This window comes from Engraulis encrasicolus, chromosome 2 (genome assembly GCF_034702125.1).
Source record: "Engraulis encrasicolus isolate BLACKSEA-1 chromosome 2, IST_EnEncr_1.0, whole genome shotgun sequence".
In the NCBI taxonomy this organism is placed as follows: Eukaryota; Metazoa; Chordata; class Actinopteri; order Clupeiformes; family Engraulidae; genus Engraulis; species Engraulis encrasicolus.
Genome location: NC_085858.1, coordinates 24,035,723 through 24,063,222, shown reverse-complemented (window position 1 = coordinate 24,063,222; position 27,500 = coordinate 24,035,723). Strand labels below are relative to the sequence as shown.

Genomic DNA, 27,500 nt, shown 5'->3' with positions numbered 1-27,500 from the left:
CTTGTATGTGCCGTGTGTGTGACTGTTAATGTGTGTTTGCTGTCATAAACAATCCTCTCTTCATTCTTCTTTTTCTGCCCAAGCCAAGGGGGTAATTTCAACCCTCCAATCTCTCTCTCTCTCGCTCTCTCTCTCTCTCTCTCCCCAACCTTCTTCCCCCTGCACAATAAGAGAAAACCATCGAAAGAACATGAAATGGGGAGAAGTGAGGGCAAGCGCAGGTGCGATCACGACCATCCATCAGAGAGACAGACCATGAATGAAGGAATGAATACTCATGAACTCTCTACCACTGTACACACACACACACACAGACAGACAGACAGACATACACATACACACACACACACAAACACTTGCACAAGCACGCTCACACACACACACACACACACACACACACACACACACACACACACACACACACACACACACACACACACACACACACACACACACAAGCCTGCCCACACAAGTGGGCGTGTGCCTGCGCACACGCCCGCGCACACACACACACACACACACACACACGCACGCGCACGCGCACACACACACGCACACGCACACACACACACACACACACACAAACACAGAGGGCATATATATGACAGTGAATGAATGCCTTTTCGTAGTATTTAATTTGAAGTAGGAATGCATTCATATTCCCCCATCCTCTCTTGGCATAACCTCCTGAATCACCGAAACAGTGCAGCATCAGCAGCAGTCTACCCTGATACAACACTCATTCACATCAACCGCTCAACACGGCCTCTCGAAATATGCAAACACTCCCATAGGTACTCCACACACACACACACACACACACACACACACACACACACACACACACACACACACACACACACACACACACACACACACACACACACACACAGAGAGAGTACACATATAGGCCCTACCACACCTTTTAACATCAACTTCCATCTCAGTCATATAATGTATACGTAGGGGAGAGTGATTACGGAGATGAAAGTGAACATGTATCCCCTTCTTGAAAAATGATTGAAAATTAACCTTTATACTATTTCATATCTGAACAAAATATTGGTGAACAATCTTTTTAATTTGCAGTCTTAAAAACTGTAAAAATGTGATCCATTCGAGTGAACTTTTTCTTTTTCCTTTGATTCTTATAATTTATGGTAATTACACTGGTACAGTATTTTCATTTTATTATAAATACGATTATAAAATGCATATAATGCATGAATAACCAGTCACATAATATTGCTGGTGTGGAAAAGTAATCATACCTCTCAGCATCATCTGTTTACCTAAAATCTATATAGCCTACTGTATTTAGCCTACCAACAAAAAGTGTGCACTAATTTATTTAAAGTGCGAGCAAAACATGGACCCAACCTCCTTTGGGTTCTATTGATGTTGACCAGGTGCAGCAATTTGCTTAGCCTAATGTACAAACATCTACTTTAATGCAGAAAAGCAGTGGGTGTAAACAGATAAACTGAGTTGTATCCTACAACATAACATAAATAATATGAAATAGAGGATCGCTTCATTTTTAAATATTTGTTTTATGAGAGAGCACAGGTGGTTGCGTCAGCTAGGTGGTCAGTAAGCTGAAAATAAAAACAGTGTTAGTCACAGGGCTTCCCTCCTTTTCCGCTCAAAGACTTTCACAGGACTCCATCAAAGCCAAACCAATGATGCGCGAGACGTACCAGGAGGACAACTAGCCGAATGCACCACCAAACACACCTGCCGCCTCACCCGCTGCATGCCTGGCACGAGCTAGTTCATTAACCTCCTGACCCAACATCCTCTTCTAAACAGTGATATCCATCAAAGAAGTGCAGTGAGTGTCAGAGTTGTAAAGTAGCAGAAAAAAACAAACAATACACTCATTTCTATATTTGGGTGAATGATTTGATCTCGATGCATTTAACAGAAACAATTTAGGCGTAAACAACGCCGTTAATAATAGGCAATGGTCAGCATTTAACTCGTGTGTTGACATTGATTATAAGTATAAAATGTCTTACCGCGCAGCGAGTCTGTGAAGATAGTTTAATACAGAGAAGAATGCCTGGATAAAGGCGTATGGAAAAATAGCTTTATCAGTGTCCACGTCTTTCTTGTTGCCCAACTGCCTTGTTCCAGTTTTTTTCAGTAGGCTACATGGGAGAAAACGGTGTCTTTCAGCGCATGTGGTGTGTCAATGGAGAGATGGCTGTGTCCTTTTTCACAGTGGCGCTTACAGGCAATGTGTGCATTTTCGCGGTTGGTGCTCTACAGGAGTCATAAACACGTCGCATCTTCAAGGACCTTGACCCCCAAACCCAGGGTTCGCGAGCCATTGTTGCTTGAAGTGATGCTGGGCAGTTAGCGTCTTGACACTGCTGGAGCAGAGAGCGCGTGTAGTAGTTGGCTAGAACTGATCCACGAGCCGCGACTCCGGCAGATATTCTTGTGCGCGCTTACTCTTTTGTTCCTTCGCTGTGGCTCTTTCTGCTGCTAAATTTTCGCGCCCTCCTATATTTAAACTATACATATATACACGTCGCATCTCTGTGACAACCGCAGATTTGTCCATGATGCCCATCTTTCGTTGTCGAAATTATTTTGGTTTAAAGTTCCTCCTTGGCATCTCAAGTGCTGACTGACCGTCGTCGTACTGTTTTCGCCACACGACGTCTCTGTCCGTTTGTTACACTCTACTTCTTAAAGTATCACGAATGATTATACGAATCCCACATGGCACATGTCTTAAAAATGCTCGTGATTGTACGCTGTCATGTTCTCGCCGACACTGTGAGCGCTGACTGGAGGAATTCCGACGCGCACGCAAGCCCATGAGAACGGAGGATGAACTTGAGCTCGCGCACGGGTGCGCGCCCTCGTGCCATCCTTTTGAATCTGTGACCCATCATAAACGTCTTGAGCTGCGTGCTAATTCCCTCAAAGAAAAATGTTGCTCTGTCAACATTAGGAAATCATCAAGATTAGTATAATCTGCTAAATGTGCCCAATAACCATACTGTATAAGATTAGAGACCCCAAACAACTCCGTGAGAAGTTTCTTAATGTGGTAGGATATTTGACAAGTTGAACTGTTTTTTTTAAGCAGGCTAGATATTTTCCTACTGCTATTGGCATGATATATTTACGATTTTCATATAGGCCTAGCTACAATATAGGGAGAAACCAAAGCAATTAAGCAAACAAATTAAACAAATACATTTCCCCTGGAAACCAACCACCACTGTTTACCAAAAGCACTGGTCAAAACAAATTCAAATGAAGGCCTAAACAACGCCTTTGAAAGGTGAATGACAGTCAGAACATCCCTTCCCTCTCTGCGATGAGATTCATCACAATTAACAGTTGTCTAGTGATGGTTGCCCATGATATCGAAGTGACAGTTCTTACCCTGAAACGGTGTGTCACGCGCCTCAAGTCTTTCACATGCGGCCGGGGACCTGAAGACATAGCCAGCCCCCCTCCTCCTCCTGTGTGGACAACATTAGCAGTAGTAGACAAAAAAACAACACAAGAGACGTATAACCGCTAAAGCAAGTGAGTGGTGGCAGTGATGATCAGACATCACCACCAGGCAATGAAATGGAGAGTGACATTGCGCGTGGCGGTGGAGCCCGTTGCCTGTGCTGAGCCTGGTCCGCTTGTGTCTGGCGGCCTGTTTCTATCTCTATCTCCTCCTCTCATCTATTGCCTGGCTGTCAGATCAGGACGGGGGATTGGTTGGCCCGGGTCTGGGGTTCAGCAGTGGCGGCAGGCAGATCTGTTTCACTGCCAAGGCAGAGGAGGAGGAGGCAGGCTGGCAGAGGTTGCTGCTTTGCTGTGCTGTGCTGTTTGTGGCTCTGGGGCCAATGGGGCCATTGGGGGCCCCTGATGGAACACAATATCCTGCGGTGTAATCGCTGAAGAAATGTCACGCTCATTTCCAGGAGTTATGGCATCCTCACAATCACCACATTCAGACAAACACAAGCCCATACGATTCGCCTTTCACAGAGTACTAAGTGCTGTGAACTCACACACACACACACACACACACATACACACACACACACACACACACACACACACACACACACACACACACACACACACACACACACACACACACACACACACACACACACACACACACACACACTTCATTATTTACTGTGTTTTACACTGTTGTTGTTTTTCCCCCCGGGAAAGCCTCAAAGGAGAACGTGATTAGGCCCCTCAGCGGGCGTTTCCTCGCTCACGCTCCGTATCGGTCAAATCTTCCACCTTCATGCTTGGAACAGAAGAATAAAGGGGGGGAAGAGACGACGACGACACACACACACTCACCAATAAGGCTAACTAACTCAAGAGGGGGAAAAAAGAACCCAGATCTGGGTTTGTAATGAGTTGGATTAGTGAGCATGATCAGAGTTCTGTCAAAATGGGCTGCTTTGTCAATATGAGCTACTAATAACCAGAGGCGCATCTTGTCACCAGGCTAGGCAGGCAGCCACTTGGGGCCCCCAAGCCCATAGATGGTGAATAACCGCTAAGACTTTAGACTATAGTAGTGGTGATTTGTTGCAAATATTCCTTTTACGAGTTTTCGCTTGGGGCCCCAAGTTACCCTAGAATAGCTTCTGCCAATAACCTACACTGTTCCAAATTCTTTTTCTAAAGTCAAGTCCTTGTAGGCGAGTACATTTAGGGTTTAACCCCAAAAAAATTGATACAAAAGTTTTTTTTATGGATTCTATTACTGTTGGACCTGCTAAATGACATACTAAAAATCTAGTAAAATCTGACTTTGGGAAATGAGTTTTTTCAACATGGCTGCCATAGGCTTATTATAAGGGTCAAGAGACACTCCAGGTGAATAGGCCAACAAATTTAGCTTGCCGATATCACCATGAAACTTAATCCGGTGATTACTCACATATTTGTGAGAAAAAAATGTATTGCAAGTTTTCTGAAATGTTATGTTTTAATATGGTAATTGGACTATATCTAATTAAATATGCATTAAATTTCAAAATGCAAAACCTCAAAATCTGAAAAAGCCAAGCTCAAACTTACTCTTTTATTTTGTTTCTAGTAAGCCAGAAGATATCTTCAGAAGAGATTATGGACATATCTTTTTGTTTTGTAGTAAATCTAAAAATCTTTGTGCAGACACACCAGCTAGCATTTTTTTTTCAAAAGATGATTATTTAACATCTCTCTTAGATAAATAATTGAGTTTTATGTGTCTCAAGTTCTTCCAGACATTCTTTGAGTCTGGTGGTATCATTCTTAGCATGTATCAAGGGCAAGGTCAGCTGTCCTCAAATCAAATCACATCTCCACAGATGTGTCCTAAGGGCTGGTGCTGGGACTCCTATTTGCCATTTACACCACATCACTGGGCCATGTTATCTGTTCTCACAGCTTCTCATACTACTGTTACACCGATGAAGCACAGTTACTTTGTGCCAGATGACTCCACGGTCACACACATTTCCGCTTGCCTCTCTGAACTATCCACAAGTATCAAGGAATGCAACCTTCAGTTGAGCCTCGCCCAAATGCACTGCTGGTGATCCCAGCCAAAGATTTAGGTTGCCATGATATCGAGCTCAATATGGATTCTGCTACTGTTGCCTCAAATAAGGCCACAAGAAATCTAGGTGTCATTGTTGATGACCATCTATCATTCTCTGACCACATAGCCTCAGTTTCCCAGTCATGTCCTCTTTTTCATGCCCTAATTGAATACAAGGCCCTGACCCTTGCCTATGAAGCTACAACCTACTCTGGCTTACCCGAAAGCTATGCTAAAGCCCTATTTCCTTTCAGGACATTGTCTGTCTCCAGTACCAACCGTTTCACCTTGCCCTCTACTTACACATGTAGTGGCTCCTGTCTATTCAGTTCAGCTGCTGAAAGACCCAAAATACCTAGTGACACCATGATTCATCACTGATGTGCCCTGACAAACAGCACATGGATATTATCATAGCAGTAGTGTCTTTATCCACCCAAACAGCACTCCAAACAAACAGATCCTGAAAACATATTAGTTCATGCCAATGTAATTATCATGTAGTAACCTTTATTTTAAAAAACTTTGATCTTGAAAATGACACCTTTCCTGAAGTCAGATTTTCCTAGATTTTTAGTATGTTATTAAGGACACTTAGAGGTAACAAAATCAGTTGAAAAACCTTTTGTATCAATTTTTTTGGGGTTAGGTCTTTTTTTTGCATAGATGTACTCGCCTATTGGCTGACTGATGAAGTACAAATAAAGTACAAGTGAAGTACAAATGAAAAGTTTTTCAAGGAACCTTCTAATGATAACAGTTTATTTAAAGTATTTTAATAAAAGAAAAGTGCTGTCCCAATTTATTACGCAAAGCAGAGTTTCAAAACATGGTATAAAGACCTTAAAGTGGTCGTTTGTGAAATCAGAAGCAATCAAAAGCTATTTCAACCAAAAACATCTTAGAGTTCAAGTTGCATTATGAGATTTTTCATAGCTGTTCCCGAGCACCCACAGGTTTGTGTAGACTTTTGGTGCAATACAAAAGGTTCCTGTCAGATAAATACATTGGATTAAGAGAACATGTGCTAAAATACCGTATAAAAGCCGCAAACAGGTGAAACAGGTGGCATTAGAAGCTTCTGGTAGCTCTGGAGTACCATGAGGACTAAGATGTAGTTGCACGTACGTATTACTTCACCCAGTGTTAATTTTGACAGGAATTTTTAGTTTTGTTTTAGTTTTAGTCTCTTGACGAAAATGTAATTTTAGTTTTAGTCACAATTTAGTCATCTAAATCATTCTTATTTCAGTCTAGTTTTAGACGACTAAAATTCATACAATTTTAGTCGACGAAATCTAAAATAATTTTAGTCAACTAAAATATTACATTCATTCATTCAGTCTTCACCCCACCTTAACCAATGCTCACGAGCAGAAACAACACGGGTCAGCTTAGGAATAAATCAAGACTACTTTCCAAATAGTCTTGTTCCCTTTTGAGGGCCAAACCACCCTGGACGGTCCTGGTGGATGGAGTGGTAGATCGGTGGTAAATGGGCCCCATGTCCCAACAAGGCTGCAACATCAATTGAGAGCTGGAAGAGTCATGAACATAGAGGTAGAAAATAACACTAGAGGTGACACGGCAATTTGCGACAGCACTGGTAAATGGCACATGGAGCTTCCCAGCTTCCGTAGGTAGTGTAGGCACCTTCAGTCAATGCAAGTCAATGCAGAACACACCCACCCCTGTCAAAAAATTGACTACAACGGTGTGAATACGAAGTAACACATTAATCAAAGGCCAGATTTGAAATGTCAGGCTAAATATCTACTTAAATCATATGAATCGATAAAATACATTTAAAAATCAAATTATATATTTTATGAACATAGTTAGCAACACACTTCAACTATTGTCCTTGTATAGTGTGTTGATGGACATTTTCACATGATTAAGCCATTTTTGACAGAGGTGAGCCTCCTTCTCCATTAATTTCCATTTCTCTGATCTACCTACAGATAATGGCTGCTACAGATTGCCGTAAAAAGGGGGGCGGGGTCACCTCTAGTGTTATTTTCTACCTCTATGGTCATGAATAACCTAGCAAGGCACCTAAACCCACATCGGTCCACGCCCACTACCCTGAAAAATAACTGTCAGCTGCTTTGGATGAAAGCATCAGGTTCTAAAGTGTAATACAAGGTAAAGGAATGGGGAATGCCAGGGAGGCGCTGTGGCACAGTGCGTTAAGCCCCCCACATTTGGGCTTACATTGCCCATGGGGAACCCGGTTGGAGTCCAGCCAGGGTCATTTCCTGGCCCTGCCTTATCTCTCTCTCCCAATCATTTTCTGTCTACTCTTACACTGTCCTATAATAATAAAGGCAAAAAAGCCCCAAAAAATACTTTTTAAAAAAAAGGAATGAGGAAAGCCTTTTGGCCGATACCAAACATACCAAAGCAACATCATTCTCCACCCCTAACACCTGAGTGATTTAATAGTGGTTCATTTCAAAGGGTAGGCATAGTCTCCTTCAGGATAGATCCCAGATAGCCATTTGAACCCGACAGTTCCAGTGTTCCGTTCAAGATATCAGGACCTTCCAGATATTAATGCTCTCTTTAATTCCATTAGGAAATTTTCAACAGATCCCCCGTCATCCTCAGTTAACTTGGAGCGAGGGATGCCATATCTACTATGGGTCGCTGCTTTGCTTAACCTCTGAGTTGAGTTGAGGGGTTTTCCTCCACATAAAGAGCTTTCCCAAACACTGAGATCATCCATCTCCATACCAGCGGCATCATTCAAATAAAACAACAGCAGTGTATTAGCTGGACGTTAAACTGAACTGATGGTAAATAGAGAAAATCCCAGCGGGGCCAAGGCCATGCTGTTGGTGACCCCCCCACCCACAGTACTCCCACGCCTTCCCCCGCACCCCCCATCTCCCTCCCTATGACTCAAGAATGCCAGAAAGTTCTTGCTTTCTGTTGCTGGCCAAACAAGACGATTTCTCTCTGTGTGTGTGTGTGTGTGTGTGTGTGTGTGTGTGTGTGTGTGTGTGTGTGTGTGTGTGTGTGTGTGTGTGTGTGTGTGTGTGTGTGTGTGTGTGTGTGTGTGCGTGCGTGCGTGCGTGTGTGTGTTGGGATGCAGGAATGCCATGTACTGGTTTGCATGTTCTTCACCCTTGATCGTGTGTGTGTGTGTGTGTGTGTGTGTGTGTGTGTGTGTGTGTGTGTGTGTGTGTGTGTGTGTGTGTGTGTGTGTGTGTGTGTGTGTGTGTGTGTGTGAGTGTGTGTGTGTGTGTGTGTGTGTGTGTGTGGTGTAGTGAGTGTGTGTGTGTGTGTGTGTGCGCGTGCAGGACTGTCATGTACTAATGTGCGTGTTCTTCACCCTTGATTTCCTCTTGATGGGCCCCAGCTCATGCAGGACAGCTGGCCTCAGCCAAGGCGATGGTGGAGGAGTGCTGGAGTGGTCACTCAGCCCAGTGGTGGTGGTGGTGGGGGAGGAGTGGAGGTGTAGTGCCAGCCCTGGGGTGTAGGAGGGTGGTGGTGGAGGAGGTTGGTTGGTTGCATCCTGAGGGACAAGGTTGGAAACGCAATGCAGGTTAACTTTTTTGTCCAATACCTACAGTATGTGGAAAGAATAGCCCTGTGTGTTAGACTGTCAACGCAAACACATGCACGCACACGCACATGCGCGCGCACACACGCATGCACACACACATGCACCCACACCCACACCCACACCCACACCCACACACACACACACACACACACACACACACACACACACACACACACACACACACACACACACACACACACACACACGGAAGCTGACAGAGGGGGACATAGGGGACAGTTGTTGTCCTGGGCCCAGGGACAGAGGGGGCCACGAATTGGGTTCTCATAACATTTTACGTATTGGGTGGGGGGCTCATTCAGATGACTTTGTCCTGGGCCCAGCCAAAGCTGTCAGCGGCCCTGCACACACACACACGTACGTTTAGAAGATAACTTGAGAGGAAACGACAGTGAAGAGAGAGAGAGAGAGAGAGAGAGAGAGAGAGAGAGAGAGAATGAGAGAGCACAAAAATGTGAGGAAAAACTAATTTCTTATTTTTAGATCTGCATGCAAGACATTTCAACTTCTCCATTGAAGAGTGTCCATATCTTGCGTTCCTCACTCCTCCACAGCAGACGGCCTTGTTAGCTCCCGTCGATTTCTGCCTGCGTATGCAGTGGTGTATATATGGAGCATGGTGAGTTCAAAGGGATATTATCATCATCACAGCTTTTGTGTGCTATGCCTAGCTCCAGATTCATCTGATGACTCTTTTGGATTTCCAAATGAGCTTCGTGACGGATGAAAGTGTGATCGTTTTTTTTTTTTTGTGGCGGTTTCTGAGATGTGAATGTGTGTGTGTGTGTGTGCGTGTAGTGAGCCTGTCTTTGACCGTGCTGTTAGTGTGTGTGTGTGTGTGTGACTGCACTGTGCCCTGGGCATCATCTCTGACTCTGATGGCAGCACCACAGACAAACACATGTGCGCGTGCACACACACACACAAATGTGCATGCACACGTGCTCTCTCTTTCTGTCTCACACACACATATACACACACTCACACACACGCGCACGCACACAAGCATACTGGAACGCCCCCGAGCATTCGCTACAATCTGGGCATCATGTCTAAATATAGACCTCGTTGTGCCAAGACCTGACTATGGGCATCCACTAACCCATCACTATTAATCTATTATCCCATCCACCAGACCACCAGCGTTGGCCTTCACTCTACCCTTTTGTCCTTCCGTCATTCTCTGCTTTTTTTTTGCTTTGCGTATGTTTTTTTTTTTTTTTGTTCAGTCTCTCCCTCCAGCTTTCCCAACCAAACTCAAGTCAGTGTCAATAGTAACCAGTAGGTCACCAGCTTGTGTTGTGGTCTATTCAGCCATTCCTCAACCCCATCCTCTGCTCTGACCTCCTTCTTTTGTTCTTAGAGGAGTCGGGGCTCCAGGCCATTTGTCTGGGAAACGGGTCAGCTGGATCACCTGTAAGAGGCATGTGCCAACGCTATAGTACAGTACTTCAGTAGTGGAAAGGGTTCCTTGTGTTTGTGTATTTGTGCATAGCTGCATGTGACTTAGCATCATTTGCAGTGCTGCTTAGGATGGCCATCTGCGGGTAAAAATGGCACTTATCAGAAAAAAAAACGCCCAATTTATGGCCACATAAATCAATATAATTGGGCAGGATTTAGTGCTCCCAGGAGGGTTTTGAGCATTTTTTGGGCTGGAAATCATCACCCTCATCTGGTAACCCTGATCATTTGACACAGTGCATTATTTCCTCAAGTAACACTGAGGTGGTTATTTTTGCAGAATTCAATAGGCCAAGTACAGTAGGAAGGAAATACATGGATATTCATTATGCTTGTTGCAGCTCAGAATTACGTGACACATTTTGCATCAACTGACATGAGCACATTTGCCCATTCAGAGAATACCGTACGTCTCTGCATCCTCCTCCTCCTCAGCATCCTTACGTGCAATGACCCACGAACACACCATCCATACAGATAGCCATCAATCCTAGCAAAGCACAGCCATCAAACACTGCTGACAGAACACACAAGGAGACGGTTCTGACATTCATGTCAAATCTGGTCATACCTTCACATCCGTCTGCATCATCTCGTGCTGTATGTTTCATACACCAGTGTTCATAAAAAATGCCTCATGGCTGGCCTTGTATTTGTTTATATTGCCCTTTAGATTGCAAAGTCCTATGCACATATTGGTCAAAGAAGTTATTGTCTACTATGGTCACTGAATGTCACACTGCTATTGCACTTTCACTGCTTCACATTTCGGAAGGATCAACTAAAGTACAAAAAAACCCCAATCATTTCATACGGTATATACAATTCTCAGAGATGTAAACAAGCACACTACCAATCCATTCAAATCTGTCCACCACTCCAAATGAATCAAAGCAAAAACAAAAGAATGTAACAATCAAATCAATTTTATTTAGACAATGACAATTTTACATCATGACCACTGATTACAAATAATTATAAAAAAAAGACTATTTTTCCACACTCGTTCTACAAAACAGTATAAAAAATAAAGAGGACTGACAATGCACTTGCAATGTGTGTGTGTGTGAGAGAAGAAAGGGCGGGTGATCCAGAGGAAGGGCTATTCGGATGGGGATGGGGGATATCGGCCTCTTTACATGGGGTAGTTGAGCATCACGTCTTGTTTCGCCAACTCCAACAACATAGGATCGTCGAAGAACTTGCTGATACTTACATCCTCGCTCAAGCCCTATGCAAACAAAAAAACACGCACGCACAAACACACAAATGTTATTGCATGTATGTGACAGGCAAATGGCAAAAAAGTCTGGAAAATGTAAAAGGTCAGCAAAAGAGAAAGCATGTCTCTGGAAATGGACACTGACCTTGCGTCTGCGTGTCTTGATCATGAACTCGCGGGCTAAGTGGGGGGCAGGCTGTGGCTCCAGGGGACGAATCACGATACCCTTATCCAGGGGATCACCTGGCACGATCTGGGGGAAAGAAAGAAAGAAAGAAAGAAAGAAAGAAAGAAAGAAAGAAAGAAAGAAAGAAAGAAAGAAAGAAAGAAAGAAAGACAATTAGGGACAGAATAACATTAGGACCAGATGATAAAGGAAAATTCTCTTTTCTGGCATGAATGGCGTGGTGATTGAGCACCCATCCAGCAGTGGACAACTCACTTGTCACAAACACTACAGAGTCAAACGTTACAGGAAACGCTTGATGACTCAACCTGGAACTGTTCAAGATCAGGGCTGTCAGAGCCCGTGTCTGCATGCATGCATGTGCACGTGCGTGCGTGTGTGTACTCATACCTGCCAGTGGTGGAAGACGCTCAATGCGAAGGCCTGGCCCTGTGTGTGCGTGCGCAGGTCCGTCTCGAAGCCAAAGGAGTCGATGGCGGGGATGAAGGCCTTGATGGTGTACAGGGGAGAGCCCGGGATTGGGGCGTCCTGGGTCACGTGACCTCTGTTAAAAAGAAATCAACCAATTAACAAACAAATACATTCAAAACTGACTACTTTGATGGGAATCACTTTGGACAACAAACACATCCTACAGATTTCTACCTCTGTTCTTGCAGAGGTCTTACATTTCCTCAGTTTATTAACCATGAACTGCATGAACCGTGACATAACAGTGCATGCGTGAGTGTGTACTGTATATATTCTGGTTGAGGAAAGACAGGCCTTCCTTACCTTCTCCTGGCAAGAACTGTGTAGACCGCTGACACGCAATCGGCCGGGGCCTGGACCTCCACAAAGTAGTATGGCTCCATCAGCCTGGGCGTGGCCTAAGAGGGGGGCGACAGCCAATCAGAACAGAGAAAGAGGTAAGCCAATGAGCGCAGGGCGTGAGGCAGAGAGGAGTCACAGAGTCAGTCAGCAGAGACTCTCGGGGCTTTTTGCGTTTTGTGAGGTCGACCTCATTGTCATGGAAATAAGGCGGCGAATTAACGTCTTGGTGACAAAAATGAGAGAAGGGGATAAAAAGGAGGTGGATTTTACACTCAGCAGGGGAGAGAGAGAGAGAGAGAGAGAGAGAGAGAGAGAGAGAGAGAGAGAGAGAGAGAGAGAGAGAGAGAGAGAGAAGTAGAGGAAGCCAGGGTGGTTGGAGAAATGGATAGAGGAGTATAGAGAAGAAGGGAAGGGGGCATAGTGAGAAAGTGAAAAAATTGAGAGAGAAAAAATGGAGAGACAGAAAGAAAACACAAAGTGGGCAATGAGCAGATGAAGAAGAGAAGAAACAGATGCTCAGAAACAGAGAGGGATACAGAGGAGGACTTACAAGAGGAGAAAGACACACAGAGAGAGAGAGAGAGAGAGAGAGAGAGAGAGAGAGAGAGAGAGAGAGAGAGAGAGAGAGAGAGAGAGAGAGAGACAGAAAGAAAGGGGGGGGAGAGACAGAGAGAGAGGGAGAGAGAGAGAGAGAGAGAGAGAGAGAGAGAGAGAGAGAGAGAGAGAGAGAGAGAGAGAGAGAGAGAGAGAGGCAGAGACATAGAGAGAGAGAGAGACCTTCAACACTCCTTTATTGTGAACCGTTGTCACCACTTAAAAAGTGTACTTTACATTACATGCATGTTGATCCTTCCATTCACCATAAAAGGGAGTAAACCTCTCCTTCCCCAATCCCACCATCACCCCATACCCCCCGGATCATTACCACCTAAAACTAAGCTTACCACCATTACAGATTGACCAAAGCCCCTTATCTAAACACCATTTTTTCTCAAACAAGGTAACATCAGCTGTGACCTTAAAGTAGGTGAACTCAGTTACTCAGAGAGAGAGAGAGAGAAAGATAGAAAGAGAGAGCATGAGAGATCTTACCATGAGGAAAGCGGAGTAGACGACTCGTCGTGCGGTGGGGATAACCTGCCCCCCTCCCCTGTGCAGAGGCTCCTGAGCGATCACCGCATCCAGGATCTTAAACTTCACATTACGGATCGCTGCTCAGCCACAACACACATGCGCACACACACGCACACGCACACGCACACGCACACGCACACGCACACGCACACGCACACGCACACACACACACACACACACACACATCAGGTGGGGAAATATCAGAGCATGGGAGAGAGGAGGATTGGAATTAGCATAGAAATTAAAAAAGGTGGAAGTGTAATGTCTGACACACAAAGGCAGTGTTGCTGAGCATGGCTCTGGAAAAACTGCACAGACAAATGCTGCCACCTAGTGGCTGCTAATGGAAAATAACACAGACGTGATTAAAGGAATAAACTCTTCTGGGTGGCTTTAACAACCCCATACACCCATCTGAGGGGGAGAGAGAGAGAGAGAGAGAGAGAATCAATTCTACTTACGTTCGTCACACAGCGGTCCCTCCCTCGTTCCCCACTGGAATCCCTGTACGATACTGTCCTTCACAGAACCCAGCAAAGCTTTGTCCACCTATACACACAACAACATGAAAGATGGTGGTCAAAACACACATACAATTCTATGTCCTCACTCACTCACTCACTCACTCACTCACTCACTCACTCACTCACTCACTCACTCACTCACTCACTCACTCACTCACTCACTCACTCACTCACTCACTCACTCACTCACTCACTCACTCACTCACTCACTCACTCACTCACTCACTCACTCACTCACTCACTCACTCACTCACTCACTCACTCACTCACTCACTCACTCACTCTCGTGTGAGGCTTACCTCAGAGGGCAGTGTGTCGTCTACCAGGATGTTGGGCCCGGTGGTGTCTGGCCCAAAGGCCCAGATGGAACGGGCGGCCAACAGATCCCAATCGTACTTGGTCTGGAAGAACTCTCCCAACTTCTTCCTACATAGAGGAGACACCACAGTTGAGAAAAGTCAGAGGAGAGCGGAGGAGAGACCAGAGAAGAGAGTGTGTGTATACGACAGAGAAAGAGTGCAGTTCCTTAATTTATCCCTAAGACGGAAATGAAATAGAGGAACTCTAAGGCAAGTGTGTGTGTGTGTGTGTGTGTGTGTGTGTGCGTGCGTGCGTGCGTGGTGTGAGAGAGAGAGAAAGAGAGTGAGAGGTTGTGACAAACACAGACCAGATGGGAGAAGTATGACATAGAGATGGATAGACAATGAAAATGTGTGCGCGGAGAAAGAGAGTGGAGGAGAAAAATGTGAGACTGAGAGACAGCACATGGATGTGTGAGGTCGAAGATGTGTTAAGTGAATTCCTGGCTTGGTCACACTGCAGGTGTGGACTAACACGCACGCACGCACGCGCACACGCACGCGCACACGCGCACACACACACACACGCATGCGCACACACACACACGCATGCGCACGCACGCACGCGCACACGCACGCGCACACGCGCACACACACACACACACACCTCAAGACTGCCCAGTTCCCAAAATGCACCTGCCAGCTGAGGCATGGATAACGTGAACAGCTGGGGTCAGACCACAGGTGAGTGTGGGTGTCTGTTATGTGGTAAGTGCAAGTGTTTGTTTGTTTGCAAGAAAGCATATGCACTTTCAATTGCTGTCTGTTAAAGTTGTTCAGATACTGGGTGCATGTTGTGGCAATAGACCCTTTTAGAGTTTGTAAACAGGTATGATGTAACTTGGCTGCGTGCGTACCGCTGCCTCAAAATCGTCCATGCTCCGTTCACTTGTACAGAGATTCGACAGGTGTTATTTCCGAAATAAGATAACGGATGCTCGCGCTAACCTCAGATATGCAGTGGGCAACACGGACACGGGTATTCCTGACGATGTCATCAGTCCAGTCAGTAGTTTAATGTCTTGTAACAACAAACATCTCCTATGCTTCTGGAACAGCCTCTTCCCTCTCAAAATAGCATAACAAGTGTACTTTTCGGAATCTCTATTTTTTTTATCAACGTACACGCTTCAGAACGGCAGTTTTTCTCTAATTAGTGTCTGCACTGTCACCCAGGATTAAATACAGAATCACCACTCCCGATTTTACCCATGCCTGCAGTTCTCCTAGTGGCCGCTGTCGAGATACGGCTCTGAGTGCAGCAGCCCGTTCTTTCTGAATGGAGTCTGCACTCCCCCTAGAGTGCAGTACCACCCAGAAAAGTGGAGTCTCTCATAATATCCTTCCAATATCTCTGGTGTGTTTGAGTCGACGATGCACACGCATTCATGAGCACGTCGGCTCTGAACTGGTCTATAGTCAAACAGGTACAAAATATTTAAGGGAAAACAAGAGGTGTGTGTATGTGTGTGTCTGTCTTTATAGTACCGGTTCAAGGTGATCTGCTCTACTTCATTCTCAATGTTGTGTGTGTGTGTGTGTGTGTGTGTGTGTGTGTGTGTGTGTGTGTGTGTGTGTGTGTGTGTGTGTGTGTGTGTGTGTGTGTGTGTGTGAGAGAGTGAGTGAGTGTCTGTATCGTACGTGTTCTAAGTGATCTGCTCTACTTCATTCCCAATGTGGTGTGTGTGTGTGTATGTGTGTGTGTGGTGCGTGTGTGTGTGTATATTGTACCTGTTCCATGTGATCTGCACCACTTCGTTCTCAATGTCCTCCGCCAGTCCCTTCTCCAGTGGCTCAGCAATCATGGTGATCTTATTCCTGTCAATCAAAGCATCACAGCCAATCACAACACTGCACACACAACAAACCGCCTAAAAAGAATCACCGGAGGTGTCACTCCCAGGTTCAGAAGGTAAAATCCATGCCACAAATTTGATCCAACCAGCTCTGGATCAGCTGATTGAAATGAGTACTTAAGACAGGTAGACCACTTGCTCAGTGGAACAAGCTGGAGGGTTTTTTTTTGGAGTCTGATTGTTGACACAAGAATTGAAGATGCATGAAACATAGAACAAAGGTTGAAAAATGGCACAAGTTTAGGCCAATCAAAAACAAAGCTGTGGCAAAATGATACAGCAGTGGTATGATGTGGAATGGTATGGTGTGCAGCACAAGAACTCACTTCTTATTTGGCGTTTCGGCGAAACACTTGAGGGAGGACGTCTCCACAACCGTCTCACAGAAGGTCACCACGGGGTCAGCCACCTGAGAGGGAGGGGGCAAAGGTCACCAGGTCAGTCACTCAACAATGAGGAAGAGTCACTGGTCTACCAGAAAGCCCCAAAATCCACCAGTTATAGTTTCGATTACAAACGCTACATTTTCCGTTCACCCTTCACCCCACTGACAAAACTCTGACACCAGCAAACCCACAAGAGCCACAAGTAGCTTCAGCAGCCACTATTTTAGTTCCCTAGATTAGTACTAGACACTTAATTGAGGATCTGGGTATTGAGGAATTGAGGAAATTGGGAAACTGAGTAATAGAACACAATAGAATGAGTAATAGAATTTGCAACAAACCAAATATGATGTGCAACATGTTCAACTAGAAATGCACTCAGAGCTCAGACTTCCGCCAAGGAAGCTGTTTGATGGAACATTTGACTATGTTACATCCTATTTTTTCCCCAAGTCTTTCTGCCTTGTTTTTGTGGAGTTAGAAAATGGAATGTCAAAAATTCGTCCTATCTGTAGGCCTACAGACACCATGCATGCATATGGTCAGTTAACTGACAACTGGCATTTAATTGAGGGTCCCACGCACGTTTTGACGGCCTATGGAAAAATCAGATGAATGTTCATCAAATGCCTTTAAATGTAGGCCTACACATTAAAAATTGCTCAACAATTCATCATTTCTGAGGGATAAATAGTTGAATGCGCTTTGCTATTAAGAGAGAGGACACCTGGTGTCAAAAGGGTTAAATGTACGACTACTCTGAGTGCCGGTGTCCTGTCTATATGAGCGACCCGTCGAGATGTGATTCTCTTCGCTACTGAGCATGCGCACGCATGCGCACACCCTCGCGGTGGTTTTCGCGGGTGATTGCCCATCGAATTGTGAGACCGCAAGTTACGATAGGATCCCCTGAGACTGTCAACTTTAGTGACTCAAACTGTAGTCTATGTCCTCCTGAGGTTACCACCAGTCATCCATAGTCTAGTTAGCCTACAGCCTGTCCACCGACTGTCATGGACTGAAAGTTACGATATATCCCCTGGGGGGTAAACGGGAAATAGCGTGGATCATTGTAAAATCTGCGAAATAGCGTGACCTCTAACATTTGCTACTTTGTTGCCTATGCCTAACCGTAATCGCTCACACACTCAGCCTCGAACATTGTAACATCGATCAGAAAATACTATTTATGTAGAGGAGGCGTTCTCATTGCAAAATGGAAAAAATCGCCACCTCTGATTGAGCTGTCAAAATGCTCCCTCCACCCTTTTCACTCAAGAATTTGAATCGACTGCATTGTAAAATGCCTGAACATGGTAATAAGAAATGCACTGGTGGGGATGTTATGAAAATATGATTCCGTCATTAAAAGACAGACATCTGCCAAAACAAAGCCACAATACATATCTGCTATCTGGGAATATCTAGCGCGCTTGTTTATCCCCATAGCACATGATTTCATGTGGCAATTTGCCTTGCGAGCCCACGTCGCATTGAAACCAAACCAACAGCAAATGACTGCATTAAACAACCCGTAGCCAGGCCCTGATCCCAAACACTTTCTCCAGTATTTGCGCAAACTCAACTCAGTCTCTTTCATATGGCACGTTTCTTAACTTGCTCAAACGAGAGGCTCACGGTTTTTTAGTGGTCAGCAGCCGCACGTTCTTATTAAACTCCGCACGAACGATTGCACACCCCTGTCCGTTAAGTAAAGTAATGGTTATTAAAACAATCCGATTGAAACGCCTTCCACGGAAAATCAACGTCGCTCATTTAGATGAGGCATCGCAAATCGATAGAACACCACTATCGAATAGGGCGACCGGTCGCTCATCTCGACGAGGCAACACATCTCGACAGAACACCGTTCCTCCTCCTCCAGCTCGCTTTATCAGAGACGGGTAGCAGAAGCAAGCGTTCTACTTTGAGCTTAGCCTGTCTGTAGTTTGTTGTTCTCTAGATGGGCGCAAGAAACAGCGCACAACTTGGAAGCGATTTCCAGCATGTCCATAACAAGCATTTAGCGTGTTTACCGTTGCCCATCTGGTTACCGATTTGGACATTAAGCACCTCGCCAGATCATTGGCTTCGTACATATTCTGTTACTCATCCGATTTCGTATTGCCTCGCGCTCACTTCCTCATGCTGCCATCATGTTAACGAAATCATTTTGCATTTGACAGAGGCATCAAATAGCCTGTCACGTATCTAGAGGCGATTTTGAAAGTGTAGGCTATTGTATGAAGGAACAAATTTTCGAATACGGTCATAATGGACTTTATGAAATGAACCCTTTACATTTAGCAAACGCTTCTACCCAAACGCCAGGGCATGGCTAACATGCTTACGATAGACAACATTATAACGACTGATTAGGCTATGCGCCCCCCCCACACAGTTAACATCAAGCTTCATAATCCGACGTTGCTTTGGATAGCAGCTAACCGTTTTATTTCTTGTCCTCAAGCCACATTACACTGAACGTGCATCTATCTACCCATCTCTATTCACGTACATATTTTTTCGACCACTTCGACTTCGACTTTTTCTACTAGAACATGGCGCAAGTAGGCTAGACGCTGCGCCCACAGGTCTGCGGCTGCCCCCCGCTGTGTGGCCTGGCCAGCGGGCTGCGCTGCGCCACAAACACAGATCCGTTTCCTCTACTTTTACGCATCTTGATAAGGGACGTATGCCGGTTAAATTATGTTTATGGCATGGAAAAAAATTGCTTTTTTCTTACACTCAAACTACCCAGATGAAATATAAGACCTCCCACGTAAATATAATACCACACTTCCAAAAATGGCGAAATATAAGGCTTTATAACACCTTATATTGAACACTAATATTGAAAGTAAGACTTTTTAAGACTTTTTAAGGATCCGCGGAGACCCTGTACAGAGTGTGAAAGAAGAGAGCATGATGAAGCTCGGCAGAACTCTCACCTTGATGTCGATCTCGGAGTACATCTTGCGCAGGTCGTGCATGACACAGTCCAGGTAGAGCTCACCTGTTCCCAAGATCACATGCTCCCCTGACTCCTCCACCTACACACACACACACACACACACAAACACAAACATACACACACACACACACACACACACACACACACAAACACAAACATACAAACAAACTTACATACAGACACAAGACGTATGGCCAAAAAGTGCAGAGATAATGTTTATAGGGATGAAAGACAAGTTTTCCTGAAGCCAGGAATAAGACTGTAGGACAACAGTATTTAAAATTAATAACTTTATTCGTGTAGCACAATTTCCAGTTTCCAAAACCCAGAGGAACACTGAAGAAGTCATTAAGACCAAGGAGAAAATGTTCAAGGTCCAGTTACTGCACTTGCAACTTAGCACCTTTGTTTACCTTGGTGGTTAGGGAAGGGTAGCTCTTGTTTTACGTTGGTAGTGAGGAAGGGGTATTCATGGGTTACCTTAGTAGTGAGGGAGGGGTAGCTATGGGTTACACCTTAGTAGTGAAGGAACTGTAGCTATGAGTTACCCTGGTAGTGAGAGAGCGATAGCTCTTCTTACCTTGGTGGTGAGAGAGTAGATGTAGCTATGCGTTACCTTGATAGTGAAGGAGGGTAGCTCCGGTTACCTTAGTAGTGACGGAGGACTAGCTATGGGTTACCTTGGTAGTGAGGAAGCTGTAGCTATGGGTTACCTTGGTACTGAGGGAGTGGTAGCTATAGGCTACCTTGGTAGTGAGGAAGCTGTAGCTATGGGTTACCTTGGTGGTGAGGGAGGGGTAGTTATGGGTTACCTCGGTAGTGAAGGAGCTGTAGCTATGCGTTACCTTGGTAGTGAGGAAGCTGTAGCTATGGGTTACCTTGGTGGTGAGGGAGGGGTAGTTATGGGTTACCTCGGTAGTGAAGGAGCTGTAGCTATGCGTTACCTTGGTAGTGAGGGAGGGGTAGCTATGGGTTACCTTGGTGGTGAGGGAGGGGTAGTTATGGGTTACCTCGGTAGTGAAGGAGCTGTAGCTATGCGTTACCTTGGTAGTGAGGGAGGGGTAGCTCTTGTTGACCTTCCTCAAGCCATCCAGCATTTTGGGCAGCTCTGAGGGGTTCACAGGCTCCACGGCGATCTTGATCACTGACGCCGTGTTGAACTTCAGTGGCCTGAAGATCTGAGCCTGGAGAAGCATCACGCACACACACACACACAAACACAACACATTTCACATTTACTATTTGCTTTTTTTCCAAAGTAATTGATTTATTTTAGTACAGGGTAATTATTACAGCCCCAAGATCCATGCGAGGGAAAATGCCTTGCTCAAAGGGCATCGGTGAGGGTGCAAGAGACCATATTATTCCCACTGGTGGCACATCCATATGCAGCATGCAACACAAAATTATGGTTCAGGCTGCTGGGACGCGATATGGTCACTACTTCTCACCTCTTCGTTTCCTCGTGGTTCTGTGATGGTGGCCGTTTTGACGATCGGCTGGTCGCAGCCCTCAATCAAGATCCAGTTTCCAGCTGGCACACGGTTCACCTCAATCTGATACCTACACACACACACACACACACACACACACACACACACACACACACACACACACACACACACACACACACACACACACACACACACACACACACACACACACACACACACACACACACACAACACACACACACACACACACACACACACACACACACACACACACACACACACACACACACACACACACACACACAATTGATTGATTTTGTTTATTGACATTGTACAAAGCATTAAAAAAGGTATCCAAATAAAGAATGCAAAAATATGTATTGAAAACCTTGTACAACACGTCAAAAGCACAACACAAAAAAGCTTTGGGAGCTTTTTTCCATTGTGTGTGTGCGAGTGCATTTTCCATCATCTGCAACTTTTTTGGGTGACTCATTGCTCAACTTCATCAAAGAGAAAAACGTGAACTATTTGAGGTGGCAACTGATTATCACTACAGGATTTCAATATATCACCTCCATCTTCCTCTCCACCGCCTCTTGGCATGACGAGTCAGCCACAGTGACCGCAACAACGGTCACATTTTAACCACCGTACACAGCATGCAGTGCACTGTGACTGCACATTTTAACCACTGCGACTCTCGCTAGACCTGTGAATTTCCACTGAGATGTGCAAGTTCACTCACTGTGTTGGTTTCGTTTTCAGAAGGCATGGCTTTATCTACCATTTGTCTGCCCTTACAACCAAAAATTCCTCCATAACTGATCTCTGTTCATCTTTTAAAAAGACTCAATATGTCGTGGAGTTTACAATAGGTAAATTAAATAAAATTTTAAAAAGAACAATGCATGGCAGGTGAAAATACAATACAAAGAAGTAAAGATATAAGCAAGAAATAAGGAGAAGACAAATAAAAATATCAAAAAACATTTTGATCTCTAAGAGATGGCATCTGAGAAAGGCTTTGTTTTAAGTCTGGTCTTAAAACTATGAAAAAAAATCAAAAGTAGGGGGATTTTTTTTACTTCGTCTGGAAGCTCGTTTCAAAGCTTTGCAGCGTAGCAGCTTAAGGCTACCTCACCCCACTTAGTTTTAACAGTAGGTAAATCTGAGAAAGACTGAGAGGTCGAAACGTCATCATGCTTTCCAGTGAATGAATGAAAAGAAAAAAATAGAGAAAAAAAATCCAAAAGGAGTGTGTGAACCTTTTTTTTTTTTTTAAAAACAGTAGGTAAAACCAGCAAGTTTTGCTTCATAGACCTTAGATGACTAGTTTTTTTGTATACAGCTGAATCATATCCAGTATGTAACTGGGCTCCAACCCATTTAATGATTGAACACAAGTAGTAATAATGTGTTTAAGTAGTAATAATGTCTGTTATGTAGCTTACTGGAAGCCAATGCAGGGATCTTAAAATTGGCGTGTATTATTTTTCTAGATCTTGTTTTGACACAAGACCCTTAAGTTTAGAAATGTTTTTGAGATAATAAAATGCAGTCTTTGTAATGGCTTTCACATGACTGTTAAAATTTAGTTCACTATCGATAATGACAAGATTTTTCACAGTATCCTTTGCTTTAAAACCTTTAGTTTCAAGCATAGTGGCAATCTTTACCCTTTCCTTCTTTGCTCCAAATACAATTACCTTGGTTTTGTCTGTGTTCAGTTGGAGAAAATTCAGTAGAGTTATGCGACTCCTCGCGTCCCATTGTTGGGGGCAGAAGGCAACCTTCTGGCTTAAATGCGCTAGTTATTGACATAGGGGGCTACTTGACAGTGTCAGGATTCAAAAAGGCAACCCTCATGTTATATTAAAAAAAGGTAATGGTTACTGACTCAGGAGTTTGCCAGGCAACAGAGATCCATAGGCGTCCGACGGTGCAAACCACCTCTTCAACTGTCCCATCATAACGATGGCAAACGGACCAAAAAAATATATTTTTTTAAAAGTCAATGGTAATCGACTTCTGCGTTTTACCTGGCGACCGAGATCCATAGGCGTCCGACGGTGCAGACCTGCGAGTCCTCCTCGTCCTCCAGGGAGTAGTTCTCCCCCAGCACCTTGATGGGCTGGCCAGCCTGCAGCGTACCGCTCAGCACCCGGCCGAACGCGTGGAACTGCACCCCGTCATCCGTGCTGTACATCTTAGTGGTGTGGCACATCAGAGGACCCTGGAAGAGGAAGAGGGGGAGGAGGAGGAGGAGGAGGATGAAGTGGAGTAGCGAGAGGAGGAGGAAGTGGAGGAAAAAGAGGGGGATGGAAAACAAAGTCATGTTTAAGTTCTGTACATCACAATTTAATTCGATTTCAATTCATTCTTTATTCCAGACCCAGAGGGATCCAAATCACATTAAAAAGACAATTTCCTGATAAAGTATCTTTACAAAATGTTAGTGGTGTGGCACACCAGAGGCCCCAGGACAAAAAAAGATGAGGGGAAAAAAAAGGGGTCAATAAAATATTTCCACTCTACATTAGAGGACCCTGGACAAACTAGGAGGAGGAGCGGCAAAAAAGTCCTGCTGAAGTTCTGTACATCAGCATCTGTAAAATATCTCTACATCTCAGCGGTATGGCACGTTAAAGGACCATGCAGGGAGAGGGAGAGGAGGAATAATGCATGATTGATATTGTATGTCTATTCTAGATATTAGTGGTGTGACACATGTGAGGATCCTGGGACGGTGGCCAAGAAGAGAAAGGAAGAAGAAAAGTTTCTGCTGATGTTGCATACTACTTTAAATATTTATTGCCAACTTCAATAACCAAGACTTAAAGCTGCTCTACCATTTCTTAGTCATGGCATAGTTCTAATTTACTCAAAATTGACATAAAAACACACTTACGTCTGGGTCACACTCGGTCATGGCCTCCCCCAGGTCTGAGTCGAGGCCGCCGGTGTAGCAGTGCTCGATCTTGGCCCGCGCCCCAGACAGTGGAGATGGGATGTGCTGCACACACATGTCCACAAAGCCTGAGGGCCAGAGCAGAGAGAGAGAGAGAGAGGAGAGAGAGAGAGAGAGAGAGAGTCAGTACACTAACAGCACAATGGAGTACACTGACGATAGTTTTGGCAAAGGACGCGCTCAACTTCTTGGAAAAACGAAAGTCTTTGGGTGCGCAATAAAATGTATCAACTTAAGGAAGAAAGTTCTGAGTACCACGCACTGATGAAGGCTTGATAGCCGAAACGCGTTTGCTTTTTGGACATGGTGGTAATATAAATAAATAATGAGACGCAGTTTGAGAGTACACTGACGATAACATGGACAAAGGGAGAGCACGCATACAGTACATCCTCAACAAGTCTTCTCACAGGTAGGTGATTCAAGACAAGATGACCATGTCTAAACTTAAAGCAAATATGTGTGTGTGTGTGTGTGTACTTTGAGAGAGTGTGTGTGCTTTGAGAGAGTGTGTGTTTGAGTGAGCTCTACCTGTGAACTCCCCAAAGAAGCGGTTGCAGACGAGCCTGAGCAGGGGTCGGATATTCACTTTCAGTTCCTCTTTGGTCAGGTGGATGCCCAGCTCGTCCAGCACGCGCGGCAACGACGTGTCACAGTCACCAACCACCTGCAGTACAGACACACCACAGACACGTCACTATTGCACAACTGACAAAAACATTGCAGAACATGAGAAAGTATTGATACACTGAGTGAGTCATACTGTCTAGCATACCCTGTACGCATTTTTTGTTATACCGAGTACTCCGTCTATATCACTTCCTCCAGTTCTATGTTTCTTCAGTGTGTAAATGACTCAGGACTTCACTGAAATCTTACCACTACTAAATAAACCAAAGTTTAATATGAATGGAATAATTACGAGAGAGAGAGAGTGTGAGTGAGAGAGTGTGTGAGTGAGAGAGTGTGTGAATGAGAGAGAGTGTGTGAGTGAGTGAGTGAGTGAGTGAGTGAGTGAGTCTGATCTGTGCATACCTGGGAGAGGATCTTATAAAGGGGCTCCAGTACGAACTCCACAAAGCTGCGCTGGGAGTTACTGGTGGGGGGCTTCTTAGTGAACTTCCTCCTGATGGGGCCCACAAGGAACACATTCAAAAACATACAATACTTACAGTGCACCATAGCTAAAGCTTTTGTTGTGGCCAGCCTTGGGCTCCACAGTCTTGGTCTGGAATACTGTGTTTTTCATATATGTTGCTTTACCAACACCCATTGAATGTGTGTATCGCCTTTCCGCCGATTGATGGATGCGTTATCTCTGGACAAGCATGGCTACGATCTGTCTGAGCCTATATGTCCTATATCTATGAATATACATGAAAAGAGACAGATGTTCATCAAACTTGCCTTTGTGTCTACAATGCTACATAAACACATTGCACAAGATACAGTAATTAAGGATGAGACACAGACATAGGGCTAAGTGATGTGGAAATTTCCTTCAACATTTTTAATCACTTTTCCGCTTGGTTTGCCAGTTTTGTTGTCATTGAAGTTTTAGTATCAGTAAGGTCAGGTCAGGTGCACCAAGTTAGATGGCGCAACCGCAGCTAATGTGACTATTGAATGGATTATTACATAGTTAGTATTTTTGCTGGATTATATATGTAAATGAAATGCGGACAACTAATGTGTTTCGAGCAATAGCGACATGAGCTGTTGTTACGCCATACTGATGTCTAAAAACCATCAACGATCCTTTGTATTATAATGATTAAATGTCTGAAGGCAAAAGACGGCCAACACAATTCACACACAGGCTTCCTCAGCTCCATATCCACACCAACTTTCACCCAACTGCTATTGCATACAGGGTTCCCACTCTAATTCAGATATAAAATTCCATGACTTTCCATGACTATTCAGACCCAAACAACTTAATTTCCATAACCATTTCGGTAATAAGAAATTATATTAAAAAGTTGTTTTAAGTGTGAAAACTGAAGATTATCTGTCGAAGCGTTGTAGTATAACCAGTAAGAAAAAATGTTATACACCAAACAAAAAAGTTTTTGCTTTTACACAACTGTTAAGAAAATTCCATGATATTCCATGACTATACATGCAAAATGGTAAAATTCCATGACTTTCCATGACTGGAATTTTTTTTTTTGAAATTCCATGATATTCCAGAAATTCCATGACCCGTGGGAACCCTGTACATAACTTTAGTCAGTGACATGAGTGTGAGGGAAAAGCCTCGAGTCATGTCAGCATGATTGACGTCAAATTCACCACGGGTCACGATGATCACCCAGTCAGCTGTACCCTACAGGTTTAACCCCTGCCCTTTGCATGCACATGCAGTATGTATACGGATAGCTATGATGGGACCTGTGCTTATGGATGCTTATTATTCAAATGTTGATATAGTGTGCACATGTGGTTGGTTCTCACGTTTTGGGGTTGAAGTAGATATCTCCCCACAGCCTTTTTGCAAATTCTGTGTAGTTGATGTCACCTAAAAAAATAATCATCGCAACACACAAAACTATTAGCATGGACATGCTGGATCACAAGATGTCTGTAATTAAAACAAACTGTGTACACACACACACACACACACACACACACACACACACACACACACACACACACACACACACACACACACACACACACACACACACACACACACACACACACACACACACACACACACACACACACACACACACACACACACAGGCATGTTTGAAGATGTGATACACATTTACAATATATTCTGATATGCACCAACTTTCCAAACTCTAAGTCACAACAAATATAACAAATCCAAAAACATCAGCAGCAACATGGTCTTACCGTAGGTGTCAGAGTAGATCTTGGCGAAGGAGGCGAGAGTGAAGCAAGTGCTGTACTGGGGGGAGGCGAAGCACACATTACCCAGCAGAGGAGACACCACCAGACTCTCATCTGTAGAGTA

General features: G+C 44.5%; 1 protein-coding gene across 1 annotated transcript in view; it reads right to left on the bottom strand.

Moving 5' to 3' along the window:
* Positions 1-11,544: 11,544 nt before the first annotated feature.
* eftud2 (elongation factor Tu GTP binding domain containing 2) overlaps positions 11,545-27,500 on the bottom strand; it is a 21,459-nt gene continuing 5,503 nt past the window's right edge. Inside the window, exons 11-28 of the mRNA XM_063184303.1 lie at positions 27,380-27,500; positions 26,972-27,035; positions 25,550-25,640; positions 25,046-25,181; positions 24,455-24,582; positions 23,586-23,779; positions 21,541-21,652; positions 21,133-21,273; positions 20,067-20,168; positions 17,056-17,138; positions 16,605-16,691; positions 14,814-14,940; positions 14,452-14,539; positions 13,949-14,067; positions 12,818-12,912; positions 12,434-12,587; positions 12,002-12,109; positions 11,545-11,865 (exon numbers count right to left, since the gene is read on the bottom strand). The exon at positions 27,380-27,500 is cut by the window's right edge and continues 4 nt beyond it. Of these exons, the coding sequence (XP_063040373.1) occupies positions 11,770-11,865; positions 12,002-12,109; positions 12,434-12,587; positions 12,818-12,912; positions 13,949-14,067; positions 14,452-14,539; positions 14,814-14,940; positions 16,605-16,691; positions 17,056-17,138; positions 20,067-20,168; positions 21,133-21,273; positions 21,541-21,652; positions 23,586-23,779; positions 24,455-24,582; positions 25,046-25,181; positions 25,550-25,640; positions 26,972-27,035; positions 27,380-27,500 (2,046 nt within the window). The 3' untranslated portion in view covers positions 11,545-11,769. The remainder of the gene's footprint in view (positions 11,866-12,001; positions 12,110-12,433; positions 12,588-12,817; positions 12,913-13,948; positions 14,068-14,451; positions 14,540-14,813; positions 14,941-16,604; positions 16,692-17,055; positions 17,139-20,066; positions 20,169-21,132; positions 21,274-21,540; positions 21,653-23,585; positions 23,780-24,454; positions 24,583-25,045; positions 25,182-25,549; positions 25,641-26,971; positions 27,036-27,379) is intronic.